The sequence below is a fragment of the Indicator indicator genome, chromosome 1 (assembly GCF_027791375.1).
Source record: "Indicator indicator isolate 239-I01 chromosome 1, UM_Iind_1.1, whole genome shotgun sequence".
NCBI classification, from domain to species: Eukaryota; Metazoa; Chordata; class Aves; order Piciformes; family Indicatoridae; genus Indicator; species Indicator indicator.
Window position 1 is genome coordinate 80,369,528 of NC_072010.1, and position 12,051 is coordinate 80,381,578.

Sequence of the window (12,051 nt, forward strand, 5' to 3'; positions counted from 1 at the left end):
AGACTTCATTCACAGGGAGGATTTTCAGACCTTTGGAATGTACACCTGGTGAAATGCAGCACTCACTAGTGCTCAAGATGTGAGAGCTGAAGACATGCACGCTGGGCGAGGGGTTGGGAGAGCAGAGCTCCAGCCGCGTTGCTCTTTCACCTCAGTCTGGTGACTGCTTCACCTGCAAAGTTGCCACCAAGTTGCCAGGCCTAGCACAGAGGGCTGCCCTCTCTCAGCTCAGCAACAATGCTCTGCTCAAGCATCTGTATCGTTTTTGGGCACATGCTGGCACCTGCTATCCCTATGTACCATACCTACCACCTTCAGCCAACACTAGCTCAGGAATCTTTGTCCTACACCCCACTGAAGGTGAAAGAGGCAGGTTTTAATTGACATAGATTTTCTCTTCTTGCTCACCAACCAAAAACTCCACTGGCACATGCATTTACCTACCTAGGTATTTGTTGAAACAGACTGTAGTTGAAATAGGACATTTTCTAACTGGGGAGAAAGGGAAACAAAACAAGAAAACTTTCTGCACAAGAAAAGCTAATGAACAGCTGCAAAAGCACACCAAAATCTGAGTACTGGGTTTGGCTTTCTGCAGTTCAGAAAATGAGTGGAATTTTAATTGAATCCAGACTTTCCCATGTGTTCATGTTGACAGCATTTATTATTGTAACTCCAGGGGCCAAACTGATGCTTCCATGTTGTTTAATAAAATACACTAGTTCAACTAGTTCAATAAAATAGCGTATGTAATAGAATACATAAATACTCAAATCTCTTTACTTCCTCAGCTTTTGAAAACACAGTAAATAAAAAAATTGGTGAAAGTCATTGATGTTCAAAGTATGTCTTAGTTTATAAGGAAATGATACAAGCCTTCTGCTTTTTCCTGAGAGGTATGATGCAATTGTACTCTAATCCTGAATGACAATCTATGTTTTGATACTGAAGCTTATAATATAAATGACAGACAACTTTTTTTTTCAGTATTTTATCTAGTTCAGTGTTGATCTAACAACTGCCTCTCCAGACCATAAATGCTTTTTGTTTTGTGTTACACCAGCAACTAGATAATATGCTACAAATCAGTAGGCTGGACTACCAGCCAGAATCAAGACAATTTCACTATCTAAAGTAACTTTCCAGGGCACCAAATACTACACTGCATAGTTTTTGCAGGAACTGTTATTTCTGAGACCAAATGCAGTCAAGCTTTCCTTTGTTTTGTTGTTGGGTTTTTTGGTGGTTTTGTTGTTGTTGGTTTTTTTAATCTTTTTTAATCTATATTTCCTGGCAGGGGTATTTTCCTGTAACTTCTTATCCCTTCCCTAAGCATCATGCAACCACTAAGCACTACTCGCTACTGCTCTAACTCAAAGCGCATTGCCAGCTTCTGGGAATAACAATGCAATACATAGGGCTGAGGAAACGCCCACTTCTGACGGTCTCTGGAACCTCACTGAACACTGTCCTTGCTTTTTCAACATTTGGCTGAGATGAGGACTTGGATGAGTCTGTTCTGACCTTCAAGTTTAACAGGGGTAAAAGAAAGGTGATACTTGGGAGCAGCAATTTGAGGGTCAAAGAGATTGTTCTGTACTTGCATATTTTCTCATACTGTGATTTCTCCAGAAAAGATTTACAGTTTGGGTTTACTTTGGAGTTTCATCTGTTTCTGAGATGAAACTAGCAGCCAAGATTTTTTTTTCCCTACAGTGTAACCTTTGGAAAATTTCATCACTGTAGTCTATTTGGACCTCCAACCCTGTGCTAATTCTGCCAGAGCAAAACAGAGACTGTTAACCTGCTGAGAAACTGACAAGGATTTCACTAGATGTAAAAGATGACTGGAAATGGTCTGCTATAAGCTATCAAGAAACCAATAAAGCCACTGTCCCAAAAAGTCAGAATTCCACCAGTTAACTGATGGGGGTGCAAACCAGGTTTGTTTGTACCACAGCTGATGAAGAAAAAGCATATCCACATCCACTCACCTGTCTTACTCTCTTTTTTGAGCTTCCAACTCTGAATATTCCTACTGTCTGGAGACCTGCAAGTGTAGCACATCAGACAACTCTTTAATTGTTTAATTTTCTGCTGAAAATTGCACTGAACCAAAACAATGTGTACTTAAAACTGTAAAACCCCCAAAATTTATTTCTCTACAAACTTGTACTTACCATGCTGAAGCAAAGCTCAGTTGTCTTGGATTAAGAAACCATCTACTGTAGTTTTAAGGACCTCACATCACCTAACTTGCATAATTTCATCTCCATCACATTCCTGTGATGCCATTTTGGTAGTGCTACTGCTGCTCCAGGAGGCACCGGAGAGTGACGCACTGCTCAGTGTTTGGAGGTGGCATTTCCAGGACCAACATCAAAGGAAACAGGCAATAAAATAACAAAATACTTGGGCACTGAGCTGTGCCTTTGGATACAGGACAGAGTCGGTGTTTGGGGTTACCCACTGGCTCTGTAGTGCCTCTCAAGAAAAAGCTGAGAGTTTCCTTCCAAGGGACATAAGTAGGACAGTCAGGCAGATTAGGAGAGGGAAGAATTCTTCCTAGTAGTTGTGTGCAGTTTATAGCTATAAAGAAGAACTGCTGTACTTCAGGCAAAGAGCAGAAGGCATAAACTCTTGTGTCATTTAGACTTAAAATTATTTGGAAATGGGTGCTACCTGCTACTCTGTAAGAAATCAAACTTTCTTCTAGCCCTGTACATAGTACCAACAAATCAACCACAGGATAACATAGTTGTTGAATGGCAGCATTTTGCCAAGCTACAGAGCCTGAAATATTTGAGAGAAAAATCACAGAATCACAGAACATTAGGGGTTGGAAGGGACACCTCGAAAGATCATCTAGTCCAAACCCCTGCCAGAGCAGGATCATCTAGAGTAGGTCACACAGGAATGTGTCCAGGAGGGTTGTGAATGTCTCCAGAGAAGGAGACTCCACAACCTCTCTGGGCAGCCTGTTCTAGAGTTTTGTCACCCTTACCTTGAAAAAGTTTTTCCTCATGTTCATGTGGAACCTCCTATGCTCCAGCTTGCAACCACTGCCCCTTGTCCTATGACTGGGCATCACTAAGAGCCTGATTCCATCCTCCAGACACTCACTCTTCATACAGTTATAAACATTAATGAGGTCACCTCTCAGTCTCCTCCTCCGCAAGCTAAAGAGACCCAGCTCCCTCAGCCTTTCCTTATAAGGGAGACATCACCTTTAGCAATAGGAATATGAGTGGAAATCTTAGAGTTAAGCAGCTGTATATGTGATAACATTTTACACAGACATTTTTTGCAAAAAGAATGACATTATCTGTAAGCTTTGAAAAGTTTATGGTCTAACAAAGGCAACATTCATCTTCTCTACTGACATACAGGAGATATAAAATCACCTTGCAAAACAAATGCCTTTAGACAGTTATGATGCTACACTGGCTTCCTAGAGATATGTAGTTCCACACCAGTGTTTGGAGTTGCAGATTTTCATCAGAGAAATTTAGATAGGATTCTGCCTTTTAGTTTTCAGTCTCAATGTGACATCTCTCTTCAAATATGATTCTATGTTTAGTTAACAGAAAATCACATTCATAGAACAATATTTAGTAAATGAACACTGGCAGGAAATCATCTGACATGAAGACATCTATGTTGGGCAAAAACCAGAGGCTAGTTACCAGTTCCTGCACAAATATAAAGTATTTGTTTTATACTGTGGATTTGCAGGACGTCAAGCCTTTACAACTCTGGGACATGGTATCAGGGAAAACAGGTAAAGTGAACAAGGCCAGGAGCTTATATGGTTAGAAGCTGTCCTGGTTTTGCTGGTGCAGAATCACAGGCCATCCATGAGCTGCAGACTATTAGCAGTTCTGTGTCAGCCAGTACAGCTGGAGCTGGCTCCATATTCCACGAACATCACAGTACACAGGCAGAAATCTGCTGAGGAGAGGAAAGTCCTACTAGGGCTCCTCCTGACCTTATTCCTTTCTTCTTCTGACTGCTTTCCTCTTTAGTGTGACTGCTGAGTCTTTTCTGGGCTAAGTATAACTTGATATAGCTCATATTAGCATTGGTATCGGTTTTGTTGTTCCATGTCCAGAGAAGGGCAACGAGGCTGGTGAGAGGCCTTGAGCACAAGCCCTATGAGGAGAGGCTGAGGGAGCTGGGACTGTTTAGCCTGGAGAAGAGGAGGCTCAGGGGAGACCTCATTGCTGTCTACAACTACCTGAAGGGAGGTTGTAGCCAGGAGGGGGTTGGTCTCTTCTCCCAGGCAACCAGCACCAGAACAAGAGGACACAGTCTCAAGCTGTGCCAGCGGAAGTTTAGGCTTGAGGTGAGGAGAAAGTTCTTCACAGAGAGAGTTGTTAGATGTTCGAATGTGCTGCCCAGGGAGGTGGTGGAGTCATCATCCCTGGAGGTGTTCAAGAGGGGATTGGACGTGGCACTTGGTGACATGGTTTAGTGGTCATGAGGTCTTGGACTTCAGGTTGGACTTCAATGATCCTTGAGGTCTTTTCCAACGTCATTGATTCTGTGATTCTGTGATTAAATTTATTTTCATTTCAACCCACAGATCTTCTTTTTCCTAATCTTCCTTCTTTGCTGGGGAGGGGTCACTGGGTGATAGAGCAACTGCTACAGTTTAATCCCAGACACAGGCTAAATGTAGACAAAAATATATTTTTTTTTTGTCATATAATGTTCAAAATGAAACTCCTGAGTGATTTGCTGCTTTTGAAAAACCAGCTTAATGGAATTCCTACATACAGGCAAATATTTTCACAATCAGAAACTTGGTCCATTGTATAGCTTGGAGTGATGTTGCTTCAGGGTTGTTGCTAGAACAAAAAAATCATCTATTGTCCCTAAAGCCAACGAGCAAACATTAGTGTCTGTCTTCTGCAATCTTTCAATTTCTCAGTCAGCCAATCCCAATGACTATTTTGTGGATGGTGGATTGAACTGAATCTTTGCCCCAAATTATCTCAGATTATTGTGTCATGGGGCACTAGAGTGTACTCTTGGATGTACCAAAACCACATACATTTTCTTTACAAAGAAACTTTAATGAAAGCAAGTATTTTAGTTAAAAAATATTGTATAGAATCTTTGCTATAGCAGCGAGTTATGCAGAATAAAAAAGAAAAAAAATACCACAGATGTTCAAGTGACATAAAATCACAGTGTCCAAAGGATTCTCAGCTGAATAGATTTTTGGCTAACTCAGACACACTTATGTTGTTCAAACTCAGCTACCCTTACTTAAAAGGATGGAAGTCATTCACCTTAAACTTAATCATTCCCACACTTACTTGTCAGCCTGGTATCTAATCTTTGTAAAAGGGCTAACAACGGCTCTCTTTCAGAGTTCTATGCATCATGGGTTTCAGTTATGTAACAGGCAGGCTAGGAGAGTTGGGACTGTTCAGCCTGGAGAAGAGAAGGCTCCAGGGAGACCTTAGAGTGGCCTTCCAGCACCTGAAGGGATCCAGGAAAGAAAGCAAGCAAGCCAGGAATGGACTTTTTACAACGACTTGTAGTGATGAGAGGGAATGGATTTGAGCTGGAAGAGGGTAGATTTAGAATGGATACTAGGAAGAGATTCTTTACAGTGAGGATGGTGAGACACTGGAACAGGTTGTCCAAGGAGGTTGTGGATGATCCGTCTCCTTGGAGGTGTTCAAGGCCAGGTTGGACAGGGCCTTGAGCAACCTGGTCTAGTGGAATGTGTCCCTGCCCAGGGCAGGGCAGTGGATACTAGATGATCCTTAAAGCTCCCTTCCAAAGCAAACCACTCTATGATTCTAAAAGCTTAACATTGTTGTTTAAATTGAAGTCCCTCATCCGCAAATGTCTTTCATTTGAGGTCAGTAATTTCTTTTTTTTCTGGTCAAACTAAGCACCAAGTGCATCGTTTGCTGTTGCAGTCATCATTACTTAATGGTTTGTTTATTAGCTGGCCATGGGATAACTCTGTCTTGCTGTGGTGAACTAATTACGATTCTCATCAAAAATCTTTACAAGACTAACATAGGCTGGGAAAGATGTTGAGCAGATACCTTGATCAACTATTGTTTCTGCATTACATAAATCTTGTAGGAGGTTTGTGTTTGGATGATCATAAACACATGAGAAGAATCTTGGAAGGAGTTTGTAATTCCCTTCAAAGAGAGCAGGCCTGACAGGAGGACTCAAGCCAGGAACAAAGTCAGTAGCCAGCCTGCAAGCCTTGCAGCAAACGGAAAACGCTTCTTGGAGCTTAATATGATTTAGCATGGGAGTTTTTTCTTTCTCTAAGCCTCTACCTTCAAATGTTGTTTCTAGTGAAGTCTTGCATTGTAGTATAAAAAAGCCCTTACACCTGAAGAACTACAGGTGGTAAAGAATGGCTCCAGGCTGACCACTCCAGTACAAGATGAACGACCTCCAAGAAATGCCTCTTCCTTCATACTATATGGGCCAGTTTACAAGCTTGTAGCATAGATCCGTGATTTGGGAAATATCACCTAAGTAATTACTTGTGAGACAGTATCTTTAGAAAGGGACAAAACAGGTGGGAAAGTGTCTGATTTTCAAAGATGTCCTTGAAATTGGAAGTGTATGGCTGCTTCTCAGAATACACATTTATTTATACTACAGTAAAAACATATCTGCCACTCCTGGGAAAACAAAATCTGCTTACCGTGCTTTTCCAAGTGTTGGCAGCAACTATCTACAAGTCGGGGAACCTGCCTGTAAATAGGGTTCAGGCTTAGTTTCTTATCTCTTGCTTTTTCTTTCTTGTTCTGGGCTTCTGCTGGCAAAGAGAGCTGGAGAGCCTCTAATAATCGTGACTGATTGTCATCAAGATCTGTAATAGAGTCCACAGACATTGCGCCCTGTAAAACACACACACAAACTCAATCAGTACAGCTGGAGAAATCTAAACACCATCTAAATATATCTAAAAAAGTGTCTGGCATACCCACATTTTAAACAAACTAATATAAAAATACAAATCGCTGCAGAGTTTTTGTAAATTAATGAAGTTATAATGCCAGTGTAATGGATGGGAAAATCATAATGGCACCAATGCCATTACTGCTGTACTACAAGAAATACAGGTTAGATATGGAAAAGAAACTAAATTCTTTCATTCTGCACACTTTTTCATTGCTGTAAGCCTGCACAAAGTGCAAGACAAGGATAAATCACTGCCTGTGTGTGCACCTCAGCAGTACATGCTGCTTGGAGATACATATGCATTTCTAAACCTGTTCTTTTCATTTTCTCCAGCTTGGGTCATTGTATCGGTGAAAACGATGGAAATAGATTTACAAACATAGACCACATAAAGTTAACTAATAAAACTACATACAACTGCAGAGACTGAAATAATTCCATACTATCAGAAAACAAAGACACACCAGAGAAACAGAGGAATAATGTTCTTTAGATAGTTCTACTTCCTTAGTATTTTAAAATCATTACAATTCCAATGAAAGCTCCGAAAACTATGTTTGGATTACAGCAAGGGACATTAGTTTAAGCAATCTGTAAAGGGTAATGTAGCACAAGCAGCAGGAGTTTTATGGCATGCTTCAATGTTTATACTTGAAATAGTTGTTTTTTTTTTTAAACCACAGGATTACTGTCACTTCAAAACAACCATTTCTCTCCACTGTTATTAACATACCTGGCAAAAACATTTTAGGGGAGAACTAGATTTATAAACATGACAAAAAATTTTGGTTTCAATCTTCATTAAAAACATCTATCACAAATAGTTTTCTTGCTTTCTGAAACAAGGAATACATTTTACCATAACATAAAATGTAGTGTACAGGGATCCAGCACATCATCCTAAGGAAGAAAATGTAAATTTCCATTCAAAACTTTGCTGACAACTCTAATTCCCTAAAAACACACTGTTCTGTGACAGGTCTTTAATAAACTGCTAGTGAGATGTCCACATCTCTTAAATGAGAACAGTACAACTGGCAAAGAATTTTAGGCTCTAGAAGAATTTTCTTCCATCCACACAGACAACTGAACTTTGCAAAGATTTCTGACTAACAGGCAACTCCTACAAAGTCCACAGAGATTTCAATGGAATGTAAAACTTTTATTTCATAGTAACTTAAAAAAAAAAAATCTAACTTATCAGGTATAGTTCTGTTTCTTATAACTCATGAAAGACTTATAAATTAAATACAATGAAAATTTATAGATTTTGTGTTTTGGATCCACAGCACTGAGCAATTACTAGACCCTTTAGAACACAACTCTGACCTTGGTATCTGATGTATCTAGGAAGTAAAATTGATTCCTTTTACCATTCCCTGCTAAAAGGAAACAAAACAAAATAAAACAGAAAAACCTCACAACCAAAAAAAAAAAAAAAAACAACCAAAACCCAAAACAAAACAAAAAACACCTCAAAATCAAACAAGATTCTCTGGCTATATGTGTAAAATTTCAACTGAAAATTTTTGGTTTTAACCATTTAATGTTTCAGGCATCAAAATCAGACAACTGACACTAAAAATCCCAACACTATCCTCACTGCTGCAGCTCCCAGGCAGTTACTGTACAACTGGTGCCTTCCTTTATACCCTAACTGTACTGGCCCTTTCCTGTCTGCAAACCATCCTCACCTCGTGAATCATTATTGTCACAAAGTCACTTAAGTCGGATTCAGATCCCTAAAATAGATGCAAATACGGTCAGTTGGCTATTACCCTTGGGCATTCTATCAAAATTGTGGATTATCTGAGGCACTGAGCTGGCTTTAGGAAAAGTGACCTTGAGTTTAATGGCTGAAGTACAGCGCTGCTTGGCAATACCTCCATGGTGCCCCATCCCTAGCGATATTCAGAGTGAGGCTCCAAAGGGTTCTGGGCAGCCTGATCTGGTTGAGGATGCCCCTGCTTACTGCAGAGGGAGTTGTACAAGATGACCTTCAGAGGTCCCTTCCAACCCAGACCATTCTATGATTCTATGAGTCTATTAACACAGACACAGCACTGCTTGGACAGCAATGCTCAACAACTGAAGAAAACTCCAGTTCTATCAACCTTTGCAATCCCTGCTTCACCATGACAAGCTCAAAATCTAAATAAACTGGTCAAGTCTTAAGGCAAGCACACAAAGACATGAAGAAAAGGAGAGAGAAAGAAAAAATAGAAAATGAAAGCCCGAGGGACAGATGTTCAATGAAGGTTAGATGAAGCTTTTCTTAGTTTTTAAAGATTACAGAAGGCTTGTCTCATTTGAAAACATGAGCAATATTACAGAGCAATGTATGAAATCAAGTACAATCAATCCATGGCAGATCTACTTTCACTCTATACATTATGCTATTTGAGTAGTAAAACAGTTTGAGCTCCAGATACCTGAATAAATTTTGGCTGTATTACATAATTTTATATATATATATATATATATATGTGTATATATGCACACACACTTAACCCGGGAAATGTTCAGTGTCAAACTTGATGGGACCCTGAGCAAACTGATCAAGTTAAAAATGTCTCTGCTCACTACAGGAGGTTGAACAAGATGAGCAAGGCTTTTGACAGTGCCTGAGAACCTTGAGTACTGTGTCCAGTTCTGGGCTCCTCAATTCAAGAGAGATGTTGAGATACTTGAACATGTCCAGAGAAGGGCAATGAAGCTGGTGAGGGTCCTGAAACACAAACCCTATGAGGAGAGGCTGAGGGAGCTGGGGGTGTTTAGCCTGGAGAAGAGGAGGCTCAGGGGAGACCTCATTGCTGTCTACAACTACCTGAAGGGAGGTTGTAGCCAGGAGGGGGTTGGTCTCTTCTCCCAGGCAACCAGCAGCAGAACAAGAGGACACAGTCTCAAGCTGCACCAGGGGAGGTTTAGGCTGGAGGTGAGGAGAAAGTTCTTCACAGAGAGAGTGGTTGGCCATTGGAATGGGCTGCCCAGGGAGGTGGTGGAGTCACCATCCCTGGAGGTGTTCAAGAGGGGATTGGACATGGCACTTGGTGCCATGGTTTAGATAGTCCTGAGGTTTAGGGTGATAGGTTGGACTCGATGATCTTTGAGGTCTCTTCCAACCTTCTTGATTCTATGATTCTATGATTCTATGAACCAGTACATAAAGGGTAGCTCTCAGGAGGACTGACATTCTGTCACATGGAAAAGACAAATGGCAATACGTACAAATTACTCCCGGGGAGATTCTGATTTGACTCCAGAAGAAAATTTTTACCATGAGAACAGTTAGACATTGGAATCATCTCCCAAAGGAAGCAGTGGATTCCCCTATATTGGACAATTTCAAGACTCAGCTTGACAGGGTGCTGGGCCACCTCGTTTAAACTATACTGTTGTCTAGAAAGGTTGGACCAAATGATTCCTGGAGTCCCTTTCAACCTGGCATTCTGTGATTCTGAAACCTTAGAGGGTCCCTTCCAATTTGATGAATTCTATGATTCTAAATATATTAAAATAATATATGAACAGGGGGTCAGAATACTCTCTAAAATAAGCACACATAACCACAGCACTCACACCATGAGCTCTGCAGCCAGCATTACAGTTCATCCCTTACTGAAAGCCTCAGCTGAGTGTTTGAAGACTCAATGAAACACACAAAAATAAATTATAGAATTGCAAAGAAGAGAATGGCACAGTGATAAACAATTCCTCCAACTTAAATTTAAGAGAACTGCACTTCAGGTGTCTGCAGCACTTATGTGAGACACTGGTTGTATCAGTAGCATGCACAACTGAACCAATTTTTAATTATTTTTTTAAAAGCATTTGCCTTGATATAGCTGAAAATAAATAGTACAACACTGCCCAAGAGATAAAAGAAAAATGCAGGCTTCTTTACCATCCCCTAAAAAACCTCAGGGGAGCAGAGTAAATACACTGATAAGCAGAAGTGTAAAACCCAAAGAGAGACAAGATATCACACATAAGTTGATATTAATGCCAAATAATTGACAATACATGAACAACATTACTGAATAACTGATACTGATTCCCAAGAGAAAATGTCAGCTCCCTCAATGTCACACTGCCCACCTTAGTCTACTTTCACTTCTCTGTAGATGAACCATGTCATACTGCATCCTCATGACTATGGATTAAAGGTTCAAATTCAATAGCCTGAAAGCTACAATCCCAGTATTAACAAAAAACTCCAATCCAACGAAGCAAAACCCCCACTGGCTTCTAGGAGTTTGGGCCTGATGGAGCTCTACCTCTTTGATGCAACAAAGGACCCAGATTCCTTCTGTTTGCTAGCTGGTCAAATGCATGTCAGAGATCTCATCATACTTTAGGAAGAGAACAGCAGATGACCTATACTTGGACACACAAATTATCTTTCCCTCTGGTTCTGAAGCCAATGGGTGGATATGGTGAATTTCTGGTTTTGTCACTACCTATGCCAAATTCTGGAAGAAGTTGGCAGGTTTTGCTTCATGCTTAGATTCAAGTGTCCTTTGCACTTTTGTGTGAATGCAACAGCCTGATGGTATAGTCTGGGCAGGCCAAGAGATGTACATTATAAGTATGCCGGAATACAAACATCTTTAAATATCATATCATGCCTTCTGCTACCTGCAGGCAGAATGTAGACAATCCAAGATTTAGCTCACAGTTGAGATGGAAAGAAAGTAGGTCACGGGACTTTCCAGTCTTCTCTTAATTTGCAATTTACTCCAGTCCTACTCCTTAACACTGTGGCTTGAAGAGCCCTACACATCATTTCTCTGAAGCAAGTTTTATCCAAGGCATGAAAGAAGGTAAGGAACCTAAGAACGCATTTTATTTTCCAGGGTCTGTTCTTGTACCCCAAATTCTTTCTCCAATTACCTAAACAGGCGTTAAATAAAACAAATTTTCTATTATGCATTTTTTTCTCCTTCTATTGCTAATGAGATTAAAAAGCACTAATTCTAGAACTTCCGGCCCATGGTAACAAAAAACCCCTGTCTACTACTGCTCCTGGCCACAATACTGGAAAACCAGAAAGCTCTGAACATAACTAGAAACAGAACATGCAGACAAATGGTCCAC

General features: G+C 40.5%; 1 protein-coding gene across 1 annotated transcript in view; it reads right to left on the minus strand.

The window, feature by feature from the left end:
* The window catches only part of ARHGAP6 (Rho GTPase activating protein 6), a 348,654-nt gene that overhangs the window by 22,506 nt on the left and 314,097 nt on the right, over positions 1–12,051 (minus strand). The window contains exons 5-6 of the mRNA XM_054384079.1: positions 6,695–6,890; positions 1,995–2,050 (exon numbers count right to left, since the gene is read on the minus strand). Coding sequence (XP_054240054.1) covers positions 1,995–2,050; positions 6,695–6,890 — 252 coding nt within the window. The remainder of the gene's footprint in view (positions 1–1,994; positions 2,051–6,694; positions 6,891–12,051) is intronic.